General features: G+C 43.8%; 1 protein-coding gene across 1 annotated transcript in view; it reads right to left on the bottom strand.

The window, feature by feature from the left end:
- Positions 1-13872, bottom strand: part of GRK5 (G protein-coupled receptor kinase 5) — a 158919-nt gene extending 145047 nt beyond the window's left edge. Inside the window, exon 1 of the mRNA XM_065638647.1 lies at positions 13763-13872. Coding sequence (XP_065494719.1) covers positions 13763-13814 — 52 coding nt within the window. The 5' untranslated portion in view covers positions 13815-13872. The remainder of the gene's footprint in view (positions 1-13762) is intronic.
- Between the last annotated feature and the right edge of the window lie 494 nt (positions 13873-14366).

The raw sequence follows: 14366 nt of genomic DNA on the forward strand, positions 1-14366 counted from the left end.
CAGAAGTCTAGGCATTTGATTATGTTTTAAATATCCAGATACCAGTCTGGTTAACTGAACTGATTCTTTCTATATGCAGGTTACTGTATAGAGGTGAGTTAATGGATTCTTGCCTTTAGTCTAAAAATAGATGTTCAGAACACTGCAAGAATGGCAAAAACAGTAAATGGAAAAGTTTATAAGAAAATTCAAAAGACCTACAGACTTCACACAGTTCTAGTTTTTCCTAAGGTAAAAAAAACCCACCCTGTATTTAGCAGTTCAAAGAACATCAGGTACACAAGGCAAAAAAGCTGGGGCTTCATGAGAGCCCAGAGGCTGCGAGTGGCCGAGGCTCAAATCTGTGCCAGAGCACATCACCAGGTCCAGCCCAGGATAGAAAAATTGTGATGATCTTCATGTTGTTCATGACTTCCAGCTTTTGACGAACTTCTTTCAGGCGAGACTCTGCGCCCAGGCTGCCGCTCCACCTGCTTGCTCCAGCACGACAAGGGCTCCGATGCAGACAGACCACAGCAAACTGCGTGTTTGATCTCGGTGCTCACCCCACTGACACAAAGCAATCACCAATATTCCTGTATAAGCCGTAAAATGACCCTTTGGCTTATTTGTCAAAAGTGAAAGGAGCTGGCACCCAAATATGTTTTTTGGTGTTTTCAGCTTCGAAAGAAAGACATCCATGGCCAGTGGGTCCAATAGAAAATGATGGTGATTTCACTGTGTTGCAGTAAATAAAGTTTAACACCACTGAGCTTGAATTCAGCCTTCAGCTCCTGCCCAAATTTTGAGGCTTCCTCCTTTTGAAAAAAAACAAATATATGCTTCATGCAGAAGATCAAGACAGTGGAATAAGACAGGAGCTGTTGGGAAGATGACCACAAAGCTGCATTGAGCCAGAGAAAGCTTCTCTCTGGTACCAAAAAGAATGAATAAAAATTACAAGACCTGAGGTTATGAAAGAGAAAAAGAAAGTCATTCCCCATCCTTTAAATCAAGAGTGAAGTACAGCTTCAGACTAAGCCTTAAGCACAATCTACACTGGGCGGGGAAAAAAAGGAAAAAAATAATCACAAGATCTTTTTAGTGACTCACACCAAGGAGTAATTTCTCAGCTGCAAAACCCTGAGGTAAGTAGGTAGAAAAAGAGGAGCACGTCAGCTGTGGCTCCTTTTGTAATTGTTATTACTGACTGCAGCAAATGTATCAAGCAGGGTTTGTGGTGTAGAGGATGGCTTAAAATGGAAGAGATAAATATTTTATACAGTAAAAGTATCACAAAGATATTTCAAAGGATGGACAAAAGATACAAACAAAAATGCAACTGTGGCCACTTTTAATATCTATTGAAAAATCTATTCAGGAGCTGAATTCGTACCCACTGAATAGTGCCATGGAGTGCAGTGCCATTATTCTCAGACTAAGACAAAGAGTATGAGATTCTAGTCTTAAAATTAATAGCTGTGTTTACAAGCTCTTTAAGATGCTGCCTATTTTTATTCAATGAATCATTGCCTTTCTTTACAAATTATATTTCATTAATCTTAGCAATGCACACAAGTCTCAGCAGAGTTGCCTCGCTTACATACCAAATCTGAAGTTCTAGGTCTGAACTATTTGTCACAGTATTCAACTTTAATAAAATTTGTATTTATTGGAAGATGCCATTTCCTCACATTCTCTTAAATCAAAACAACTGATCCCTGTCAAGCTGTTCCTCTCCCTTTTCTCCCTCCCCAGAGGAAAACAGTACAACTTATAAAGAGCTAAATTCACTCCCATGCAAAATTATGCAACCCTAAAAATTTAGCTTTATCCTCCAGCTGAACTTCATCTACTGAGATCAAATGAAACTTCATCTGCAAGGAGATATTTAGAGAACTTACTACATCACCTGTTGTGTGTTATAAAACACACACGCATCATGATTTGCAATCAATCCAGATTGAAAGATCTACATTAGCAAAGAGAAGTGTCTGCAAATCTCATTGCACTTTTAATGAAACAAGCAAAAGCTCCTTAAAAAACAGCCATCTCACAATTATTTTCTGGAATTAGGCACCAGATCCTGCAACTACTTATACAAAAGTGATTTTTTTTTTTTTAAATACAAACACAAGCAGGCAATAACCTGGGATGTGAAGCATTTACTTTCACTGATCAGCAATTGCCCACATTGCCTCTGTCAACAAACTGTTCACCTTATGGGTATGTTCACATGTGAAACACATTTACCTGCTTTAGCATTTATGGGATGGCATCTTCAGCTTGCACCTGCAGTAGCAGATTCACACCGGCAGCACCACAGCCTGTTACACTCTATTTTGAAATGTGATGCTGCATCCTAATATCTGAGCGATAACCTCGAGCACGGAGATTCACAAAGGGCAGAGATCAAAGCTCTGCTGCCTGCCCTCATCGGTACCTGGCCCTGGAAACATGCCAGACCTCTCACATTTGGCCGTTCCCTGCACAAAATAGACATTTGAACAGAGTTTCATATCTAGTATTTCAGTCCCAATTTTAATTCCTTCTCAACTCATTGTATCTAAAAATCAAAGTACAAAAGGTATTTTTGAAAATTTAGGCCAGAGAGTCTGTGAAAAAAAAAAGCATGCGCTGTCCTCACCTTGTAAAATATTTCTGGGCTTCTAAACAAGTTTCATGCCTTCACACAGCTGGTAAACATTTGCTTAAAAATACACTCAAACAATCCCCTTGCAAAGGATTTGTGACATATAGAACTGAGCTTTGTTTTGGAAGGGTCATTTACATCCATAAGTTTTAAAAGGCTGCCTTCTATTTATTCTAAATTTTCCACTCACCAGTTTGTTTATACCAACCACCACAAGGAGGTCTTAGAGAGGTCACTTAAGAAATAATATATTTCCTCTATCTCCTTTCCCAGCTATGCTCACAAAGCCGAAGTTTAGTTCCTTCACTTGACTCCATGAATAAACCCAGTGCCACGGTATTATTCAACCTGTAAGCTGCTAACGAGCAAGATTAAACTAGTAGCAACTTGAAATCACAGCAAGGTTAAACATTAAAGTGTTGTACAGTCATACTGCATCATTATTTTTAGGCAATCTGCTTGCGGTGCAGGCTGCCACAAAACGGGTGCAAGCACAGCCTGGCTCATACCTGGGCTACACACTCACTTGAGGTGTCTGATATTTCAGATATACAGAAAAAAAAAAAAAGAGATGCATTCCCCATGAGATCGGGAGGCAAACAGCATCCCAAAAAAGGAAGAGAAAACAATATGCTGAATCCATCAAAGCTTGTTACTTCATAGACCTTTCACATCCAAATAAACATTTTCCAGCTGGAGGTCTGCATGAGCCAGAATAACAAACGTCCCAAGACCTGCTAGAGATTTCAGATCAGGCTGGCTGATGAAAGAGCTTGATCCTGGGCACATATTCATGGACAGAGGCAAGTATTTAGCATACAGGTCCTGAAGAAAAATTACCTGAAACCATCTTTTCTTTTTTACTTTTTTTCCCCAGAATCAGCAGGGTTTGGCAGCAGGATGGGAGATTTGGTCTGGGTTTATTTTTTTAAGCATGTTGTGCCCAGTGGCCTACTGGCACGTACAATGCTCCTCACAGGCATCAGAAGCGATCCCTGACCTTACAACAGCCTCAGCTGGTCAGAGATGCAATAGGCAGATTCCACCAGAGCCCATTGTAACCCTGTTCACCTGGGATCTCATCTTCCAGCCCTTGGGGCAACCCTGATTGTTTTGCCAATCGCCAGATGTCACAGGGATGGCTCCTTCGAATGCTGCCATCAGCTGGCAAACTCCAACATTTCTTATTCACAGGGTTTCAGTTTTCTTCTCCACCTCTGGAACAAGTTGTCTATAGCCAAAGCTCCTTGGGCAGGTGGCTTTGAATGTTTTTTTTGGCAGTGACCTTCGCCAACAACTCAAAGTATTTCAGGAGAGGAGACCTTACTGCGAGCAAGCAGCAGTTGACAAGATAGGAAATCAGAGATAAGAATTTTACTGGGGAGCAAGGTGCCACAAAGATCTGTGATAGGACTTGGGACTATCCAGTGCATTCATAAATGGTCTAGAAAAGAGATAAATAGTAAGATGACATTTGCTGCCAAGATGAATTTCTTCAGGACAGTTGTAACAAAAACAGCCTGTGAAGAGTTGCAGGAGTATGTTGCAGTATCAAATCACTTAGAGATAGGAAAAGAAAAAAAAAAAGATTAAATTCTGTGTCAGGCAGCACAGTATTGCATGTGAAGGAAAACAACTCTTGCTATATACACTAAACAATGGGCTCTAAATTAAAGACTGTAGCTCAGGAGACAAATTTCTAAGGTCGCTAACAGTAGGCCCAGTAATGAATGCTTATGGTAGTGGGGAAAAAAGCAAACAAATACCAAGTTAAGACTATGACAAGAACAAAGGATGAAGCAGTCAGCATTGCCATGCCACTGCCCATGGTGCACACATGCGCGGTGCACTTTTGGTCACCCATTTCAAGAAAAGATGCAGAATTCTTCCCAACTCATCTGCCTGTTACAGACGTCAGTTCCCTTGCACTGCCTATGGGGGTATTTTGACAGAAACATCACTGAGGACTCTGGTGTTGTTTTCACTTGGCATCACTGACATACTCTCTATTTCTGAACCTCCTTCCAGCTGTATTTCTCTCTTTTTTACTTTTTTCCCCCCACCTCACAAGATGAGATCTCCATCCACGCCTTCTGCAGATGCTGCCAAGTGAACGCAACTGTAACATCTCAGAGTTTCTCCATTCTCCTGGCAGGTCGCCCCTTTCCTGGGACACGGTACATGACCAGATAGAAATGAGGGAGCACACTCCGCCAGGCAGAGTCTAAAGCTTCCACTGTAAATAAAGACTTCCTACAGAATCGTGAACATCTCCCATAACACATGCATGGGGGAAGAAAACAGACAGTTGCAGTCATTTTAGATAGAAACTTTGTCACACAGACTAAACACTGACCAAAGAACAACTGAGGATAATACAAGAGAGAAAATACATAAAGCCTTAGATGTGTCTAGTAAACCGATATTTAATCCAATCTAATTGAATATGTTTTAAACAGTACATCAAAGACTTCTCAAATTCAAAGGTGGTGTCAGAAACAGAGAACGGGGAAACAAACTAAAAAGATTAGAAAAATGGGAGAACTAAATATGGGAATTTTGGTCTAGAAAAATTTAGACTCTGCAGCAGAGAAGAAACAAAACCATCCAAATTTATTCACTGGGAGAACAATGTTAGAGCATCTTTCTTATGAGGAGAGACAGAGAGCTGGGGCTGTTCAGCCTGGAGAAGAGAAGCTGAGAGGGATCTCATCAATGTTTATAAATATCTCCAGGGTGGGTGTCAAGAGGATGGACCAGACTCCTTTCAGTGGTGCCCAATGACAGGGTGAGGGGCAACAGGCACAGACTGCAGCACAGGAGGCTCCATCTGAACATGAGGAGAAACTTCTTTCCTGTGAGGTGCCAGAGCCCTGAACAGGCTGCCCAGAGAGGTTGTGGAGTCTCCTGCTCTGGAGACATTCAAACCCGCCTGGACACGACCCTGTGTGATCTGCTCTGGTGACCCTGCATTAGCAGGTGGGTTGGACTGGATGATCTCCAGAGGTCCCTTCAACCCCAACCAGTCTGGGATTCCGTGAAAAAGGGAATGGTCCAGAGCATTGGAACCCAGTGAACAGCACCCCAGAAGTCACTGCGCTGCATGTCCACGCAAGGTAGAGATTGACTCTTCCAATAGTTAAGCGAAAGAGGTACTGTACCAAAAATAAGATAACTTCTAGAAATTGTAATACAGCTTCAGCCTACCAGGAAAAGCCAGGCTCATAGCAAAGTCACGCACTCAATCGGACCCTAAAAATAGTCAACCGATGCAAAAATAGCTGCTACTGCTCATGAACTGCGTGTCCGGCATCCCCAGGGCAACAGAGAACTCCATAATCAACCTCACCTCTGGAAACCACCCAAATACCCTTTTTGGTGCTGTCTCTGCCCCAGGGTCCATCCATCTGACCAGCTTTTTCAGCTGATGTTGAGGCGGGCCAGGATGGGGAGTGGGGTCAGGACCAGCTCCGTCCCCAGGGACACCTCCCGGGAACCCACCGCAGGGAGCAAACGTGGCCTGAGGACTCACTGCCTGAAACTTGAGGTCGATCGTCCAAGCTGACGGGCTGGAAGGAGGAAAGGACAAAAGCTGTTAAACGTGGCAAGACGATAACTGCTGAAAAACAGAAAGTACCTGGAGAAAGAAAAAAAGGGAAATGATGGATATGTAAATTTTTCAGCCTTCGCTGTGAATAACTATTTTCATCCTAGAGCATGAACGGCCGCCCTTCCTTCATTAATATTATTTGCATTATTCACTCCCGGCTCCAAATTGAGTCTCAAGTGCTTGTGTGTATTTCTACTCCTTTCAACCAGCCTTTCTTCTCCTAGTAAATGCTTGTGAGAGCTCCCTCAGCTACCCTGTTTCCCCAAAAATAAGACCTACCCTGAAAATAAGCCCTAGCATGATTTTTCAGGATTTTTGACGATGCTCAAAATATAAGCCCTACTCCAAAAATAAGCCCTAGTTACAGTCCATTAAAAAAGTCAATTTAAATAGTGTCCAGGCAGCTATACATGTAAAAAAGTAAGCAGCTTTTCGAGCAAAAAAATTGTAGAAGACCCTGTCTTATTTGGGGGGAAAGAGGGTATATCTGGGGAGACATTATATGAAGGAGGAGCAGCTGAGCCAGTTCTACAGACCTCACAGCCTCATCCGTCCTCTCCTCACCTGTGTTTTGTTCCATCCTTTCATTTTAACAGGCAAGTCTATGGATTTTTTTTAATGAAATAAAATACTCGTCTTCGCAATATTTTCCTTAGAATGTTTACTTTAATTTTGGTTTCCCTGTCTAATCTTTCTCACAAAGCAGTATGCGTTTTTAAATCCTCCAAGCAAAATAATTACAAAGATAATCCAGCTGAGTGTAATCAAACTGCAGGGTTCTTTATTTTCCTGGCCTTTTAATTTAATTTCACATCCTGTGGTCTTAGAGAGATATTAGGATTATAGCATCTTGATATTGTTTAGGTTATGTGCCTATAAAAATAAGGAGCAACAGATTCTCTTCCTACTGCCACACAGAAAACTCATATATAGTAGCACATAGAATATTTTTTAAATAGAGATCCAGGGGAAGATCTCATAGATGAGCACAAGTTAGATCCTTAGTTCAAATTTTCATTGACAAAAAACCAACCAAACAAAAAAGTATGAAAGGGTAGTATTTCCTATCCAGCTGTAAAGGAAGAGGAACTCTTGTTTATTTTGTTGGTTTTGACTAATATTTTAAAGATAGTAACTGTTCGGATAAAATAATTTGCTTTTAAACTTTTTTAATGCACTGATATGGATCCTAATGTGATTTTGTGCATATTTTAGCCATGGAAATAATCCCATTGAGCTTAGCACCACTACTTGCACTTAGATTAGAGCTTCAGTAGCTCTCTTTGGATCAATACAAACCAGAAGTCACTCAGAGTAACACCGGCATAAAAATAGCATAGGAGAAGATCCAGCTACATGCCTAAACACATAAAGTCAGCCAAGCAATAAAAATACAACTTCTGTGCCTGCACATGCAGCAGGGACCCTGCTACATCCCAGCAGCCAGCGTGGGGCTTTATGAGGATCAGAGCACGTCTGTATGCATAAATCTGAATATGCGGTCGGGGCTTCAGACCCTGCACTGCAAACAAAGTCCATCTCTTGAGTTGGGAAAGAGAGATCGTCAGCAGATCAAAGGGAGCTCATCTTCCAAGAAGTAAGATTGAAATGATGCAGGGGTGGATTTTTCCACCTCACCCCCCCAATAGCAACTCATTATACTCTCTGCAGGTGTAAAGGAAAAAGGAAGCAAGATCAGCCACCAAACTGGTATAACGTACCCCCAGGGCCTAGAAACAGCGAAGTCCGAGCTGTCACATTCCTCTCGAGCTGCTGCTTCTCCATTGCCTTCAAAATGGGGCAGCGCACACTCATCCACCAGCTCACTGGTGACAAAGGCGGGACACTTGTGGTAGGACCTCAGGGCAAGACTGTGGTTGAAGTTTTCATTCTGGAGCTATTTACCACAAAGACACGTGTGTTACTTTGGTCCAAGTGCTGCTGGCCTGGTAACGCCCTCCGTAGAGCATCCCTAGAACCACCTCTTTCGGGCATTTTTGCCTGCGTTATCTCAGAATATTCTTAATGAAAACAAAAAGCTAGATACAGTCACAAAATTATCCTATGTCTTGTACAAATGCTGAAAATCCTTTTCTGAGTGGAAAATTTCAGCACCACCAAGTTAAAACCTTCTCAGAAAAATAATATATTGGTAATAAATACAGGCAATCTCTTCCCAGATTTATGGTTTTGCACTTGAGGAAAGCAACCACATGAGATTAATGGAGCAGAGGTAAGTAGCTCTATTCAAACCTCCACAGTTAACATTTGATCTAGAAGTTTTACCAGCTAATAGCTTCTATGTTTTAATAACCTGAGGGACCATCACGGCTCAGTACTAAATACTTTGTTAAGTGCCTACAAACCCAACAAGCTAGATAGCGATTAGGGTATAAAAATCAGAGTTCCACAGCAACACCACATGTGGAAGAGTATAGTCCTGTCTCTTCGGTACAGAAGTTTGAGTGGAAGAGCTCTTGGTTTCTCCAGCGTTGCCACCTTCCAAGACTTGATGCCCATGATTAGAAACTGGTGATGGGGACCACGGAGGGAAGCCCAGAAGAACAGAATGCCCACCAAGGGCACAGCTACAGCAGCCCTAACTTGCTGTGCATCAGCTCTGCTATATTAAAAAAACAAACCAAAACAACAAAACACCACAACACAAAGAAAGGGACTTCAGGCCAATTCTACACGCACAGCCACACTTGCTCTAAGCCGGGTATGGCTACAGAAATAAGGTCCTTCTGTAAAAGGAGATCTTGAAGTCATTCAGACTTCCACATTCTTTTCAAAAAGGCCTGAAGAATCCCGATTGCCAAATTTCCTTGATTAGAATATAATGAAATATTCTTGACTCTTTGGGATATCTCTTTTTTCCAAAAAGAAATGGTTACAGGCTTGAAAAGGCTTTTTTTTTTTTAAAAAAAGTACTGCTTAAAAGCACTCTGTTGCATCTGAAGTAAAAGCTGATTCCATTCTTGGAAGATTTTTTTGTTTTTAAACTGTTGCAGTGGTGAGAGCTTCTCTTCAAAAAGAAAACTGAGTCATTGCATGCAAGCTTCCTCTGCTTATAAAGACAACATTTTCCTCACAAAGTACTTTGGTTTTATATCATGGGATAGAGGACAAGACCTTAGATTCTGCATTCAAAGCACCAGTTAATGAAGTTGCTAAAGTGAAGTTGCAATAATCATATTCTCCATGGGGTTTTGGCTGTCACTATAGTCACCTTCTTTCCTTCAAAATAAGCTTTTCATTGTTCTACTGCCCTTTTTCCAATTGCTCTGCAGCCAAGTTCTTGGAAAGCAATCACGCTTCTTGTTTAGGATTTATGACTAGTCTTTTGCCAATAAGGACATGCACAAATCTCTCCTGTGATCATCCTGCAAAAGCAAGCTAAAAATATAGCAATTTATGAACGGGCACATTTCTCATGTTATATGGCATTAGTGTGCACTCAGAAACTTCTGAGATATATAAAAGAAGTTCATCCTTTTTGGTTAGGCTGATCAAAGGCTGTGCTTGGGTGCCATAAATAAGTTTATTTTAGAATTAGAGTCTACCTAAAAAGGAAAAAAAAAAAAAGCATTTGTGTTTCGTTTTAGTGGTTGAAGGGTTTCTTTTCCCTTTTAGCAGGTTTACATGGCAAACTTTCGCGCTCCAGATCTGCGAATAACAATAGTTTGTCTTCCAAACTGGCCGTTTTAAAACTAATAACTGTGATGACTGATTTAGTTATTGCTAAAACTTTAAACTGGTGGGAATTGTCTGTCTCCCTGTACAAATTTGTAAAGGATTTTGCAATTTCAGAGTCAAATCATATTTGGGTTTTTAGTGTGTTTCAGAAAGCTCCTGGTAACGTGAGGGAAGGCTGATGTTATGGCTGGGAAGGGATCATGGTGAAGAGTATCCGGGTATTCACCATGTCCCGACCATGCCTATCTGACCATGATGTTTGTATGAAAAATAAACAAGATGTTTATTCATCAGCCTCTCTGAAAGGCTTGGCTTTTATCAGGCTACTGCTTCTGACAGGCAGAGGTAGATTCATGACTCCATGGATGTTTTAAAGCCTCGCTGGGTTGGGGCTGTTCAAGTTCCTCTGAAATGCTGGGAGACTCAGTCCTTGGTCTCTCCTGGACCCCTCCTTGGTTCTATCAAACAACCTTAAACTGGGAAAATGAACTGGGATACACTCACCAGCCGGATTCGCTGCTGGTGGATCTCCATCCCTGATGGTTCTGTGGTTCAGACATGACTGCTGAGACCCAGAAAACAAGAAGGCTAATGAAGAGATCCAGATAAGTGTTTCACCACCTTGTAATCTGGAGCTCTTACTCAACCTGAACTGATGGCAACTCTTATTATTTGGCTTTTCTCTTTATGATTCTCATCTTTCTTGTCTTCCCTTCTCTGCTTATTCTTTTCCCCAGGCAATACAAGATGGTCTCAAATACCTAATTTGGTTCCTATAATGAAACCAGATGTATTTTCTATTCAGTCCTAAAAGGGACTAGCGATTTGTGAAATGGGATTTTGCATCCGAGAAATGAGAAATGATAATTGAAGAAACAGCATAAATTTATTCCTAATACATTACAAATGAACTTTCAAATGCAATAAAGCTCTGTTTTTTACATGTTCGGACTGGTAGACTTCTGAGTGTAACAAGTAACTTATGTGTAGTTTTGTGTCAAAAGCTTCATAGTCTGGAAAAAAAGATTTCCTGAAATTTCTTCTCCATTCAAAGTTATTCAGTGAAATATATTTATGTATGTGAACTGCCTTTACTCTTTTTGTCACTCTAATAAGATTACTCATTTATCATGTGGCATCAGGGTGTGCTTCTCATTGTAATCATCAGTATTCAAGTGCAATATTTGTATAACAGTTATAAAACTTGTTTCCTGGTATTTCCACTAAAAAATTCACTTTGCATCGGGGGTTGCTTTAGTACAACTTAGTCACAAACGAACTCACACAAGGGACCGCAGAAAAACCGCTAGCAAGGCCAAAGCAAATGAGTTGCAAAATTTAAACCAATATTTGCTAGAAAATGTTTGTGGTGGTCACCCAGCCCTATTTCTGAGTCCCTTACAAAAGTCCTCACCCTTGGACTTAAAGTTGCAGGTCTGCCTAAACCTTCTTGAAACTCAGCTGAAATTTCCCTTTTGCTGCTGATACTAGGTTTGCATTCCCTGCTTTTACTAATGTCTACAAAGTGGATCCCATCATTTGCTTTCTTCTGCCATCAAGTACCACACTGCAAGCACCAACCACCATGTAACTGAGCTAAAGTAGTTTTACTTTTGACTTAAAAAGTGGAAACGCACATGCATGTACTTGGCTTTGGCTACACGTTCACCCAACTAAATCTATTAACGGGGCCTGCAGGACCTGGAACAAACTTATTTTTAGATACCATAATCCTCAATATATTAATTTGGTTTTACTCTTGATCTTCCATACACTGTCTGTCGTCTTCATCTGCAATGACATTCACCTACATTACTCCCTGCAAGTTTTAAAAACACTTTTCTCACAGGAGCTTGCAATGGCAACTAAAACCATTGAAACGTGCACAATACAGACGTAACACCTGTGGCTCTGATATCAGGTACATAACTTGTCCTTTATTCTTAACTCCAAAATATTTCATCTCCCCTCAAAAAAAGCTTTAAGAATAAAGAAGCACCAGGCCTCAAAAAAAAAAAAAAAAGGAAATGTTGTTGGAGCTTCATACATGGTTAAAAGAAAAGTTGGAATATAGTTTGGACTACATCTTCATTAAGTTCTGCCATTTGGATTATAGCTAACAGCTTCTTTAACATGACTTTGACATGATAGAAGAACAATACTGTTACTATCTTACTGAGGATGGTAGAAAAAGACTGTAAAACTGGGTGCCACATCTAAAATTACTTGTAAAATATTGGCTCTCCGAAAACATCACACTAACTGTAATTAATACCAGTCCTTTAAAGTATTCCTCAAGCCTACTGCAATCTAAACCAGTACTGTATTGCTAGTTGCATCCTAAACAATATTAAAAATTACAACAGAAAAGAAATTCTGCATCAGAAGTCAGAAATTTATAATCCACTGATCTGCTGAATGGAATAACACCTTTGCCCTTATTATTTATAGAGCTTTTTTGGGAGGATCTCAGGACTTTACTCTTTAGCTAAGCCTCACAAGTTCAACAGCCCATGAGTTATATAAACATCATTTTACAATCTGAACTATTTTCCCAGCAAAAGGGTCATTCCAGGGGAGAACTATTTGAATGATTTCTTTTGCAAAACTAATATTGCTTTACTCGTACTCATGTAGCTTCAGAGTGACCCAAGCTGAAGTCCATCCGAGCAGACCCGGCCTCGCCAGCTGGCAGCTCCAGCACTTCAGAGAACAGAAGAAAGAGGCTGCAGGTTGTACCGCACCTAAAAATGTCTAGCAAGTATTTTCATGGAACACAAGTTAGAATAAAGGCTTGGAAATTTTTCTTCTTTTAAGCAGGAAGCGAGTAAATAAATATATATATAAAACCGGGTTGCAACCGGCAGAAAACAATCGCGTCTTGACAGGGATGCTGCAAACCGTGAGACGTGTTCCTTGTGCGTGTTGCTCATCCTGCAGCCGGGGGATGCTCCGGGACCTCCGCGGGGAGCCAGGGCTAGCTCCGCGCCCGCGGAACGCCATCCTCCCTAGGGCACAGAGAGGGTAGCACGTCCGCTCCCGGATGGAGGGGGGAAAAAAGCCCCGGGGGCCAGATCTGCTGGCGGTGTCGGGGTTCGGCTTCGCGGGTCCTTGGGGGCGGGAGGGGAGATGGTCCCGAGCGGGTTTTTAAGGCGCACCGAGCGGCGGCTGCTCCGTGCGGGCGGCACCGGCACCTCCCGGAGCATCCAGCTGCGCGGCCGCCCGAGCGGGGCTCGCCGGGACATCCCCGGGCTGGGGGGCTGAGCCCCCGGCCCTTCTGCCCGGCTCCGGCTGGGGACAAACACCCTCTCAACAATGGGCATGTTTGCAGCAACATGATATCACCTAATAACGCCGAATAAGGCAATGACTGTACGCTGAAGCGATACGACCCTGCCGGTCTCACCACACGGCGCGGAAAGCTATTTGCAGATTTGCTAAGCCCTTTTGAATGAATGCATCTGCAGCTGACCTTTAACAATAGACGCTGAAATAGCACAATCTGTGGGACCAGATTTGAGGGGGGGGGCAGGGGGGAAACGGGAAGGGGGAAGGAAGAAATGGGTGAATATTGTAATCTCTGCAATCTCATTCACTTCCTTTCCCAAACCTCCGCACACAGGGAAAAAGCGATATTTTCCCTATAACCGGGGCTCTATCTCAAGCCGTTTCCAACGCCGGCTCGGCCACATAGCACCCCAAAAGCCGCCGCCGGCGGGACCGGCGCGCAGCCCCACCGGGCATCGCTCCGCGGAGGGGCGACTGCGACAAGGATGCTCCAGCCCCCGCTCTCTTCCCCTCCCCTCCCGCCGCTCTCTCACCTTCCCTGGCTTTCAACAAGACGGTGTTGGCAACGATGTTTTCCAGCTCCATTGACGAGCTCGGGCAGCGTCGGCAGCAGCGGCACTGCAGCAGGACGTCACTCCCGAGGTGCGGAGCCTCCGGGCGACCACCCGCCTCCTGCCCCTAGCGCGGTGTCCCCCCGTGCATGATCCCCGCCTTCCTCCCTTCTCCCCCGGGCGGAGGCGGCGCTCCCCGCGCTATCTGCTCCCGCGGCGCCTCGCCCCGCTACTCCATCCTCCGCCCCGCGGGCTCCCCGCTGGTTTGAGGGCTCGGGCGCTCCTGCCTCCCTCCCCCGGGGGTGTGGCACCGCGGAGCGGCCCCGCAGCCCCGCGCAGGCGCCATCCCCGCCGCCGGCTCCGCGGGGCCGGGCACGCCGGGACGTGTAGTTCTGGGGCGGTCCCGCCGCACCTGGCGCTGACCCCGCGGCCGCGCAGTGTCCCCGCGGAGGGAGCCCGCGGACACGAGCCGGACGGAGCGTCCCGGGCGGCGGGAGCCGGCGGTGCGGGGAGCGCGGGGGAGCCCGTGGGGCGATGCGCGGAGCGGGGCGCGGGGTCCCCCGCGGCGACACACCGGCGGCGCAGC

Source organism: Caloenas nicobarica, chromosome 7, assembly GCF_036013445.1.
Source record: "Caloenas nicobarica isolate bCalNic1 chromosome 7, bCalNic1.hap1, whole genome shotgun sequence".
NCBI lineage: Eukaryota > Metazoa > Chordata > Aves > Columbiformes > Columbidae > Caloenas > Caloenas nicobarica.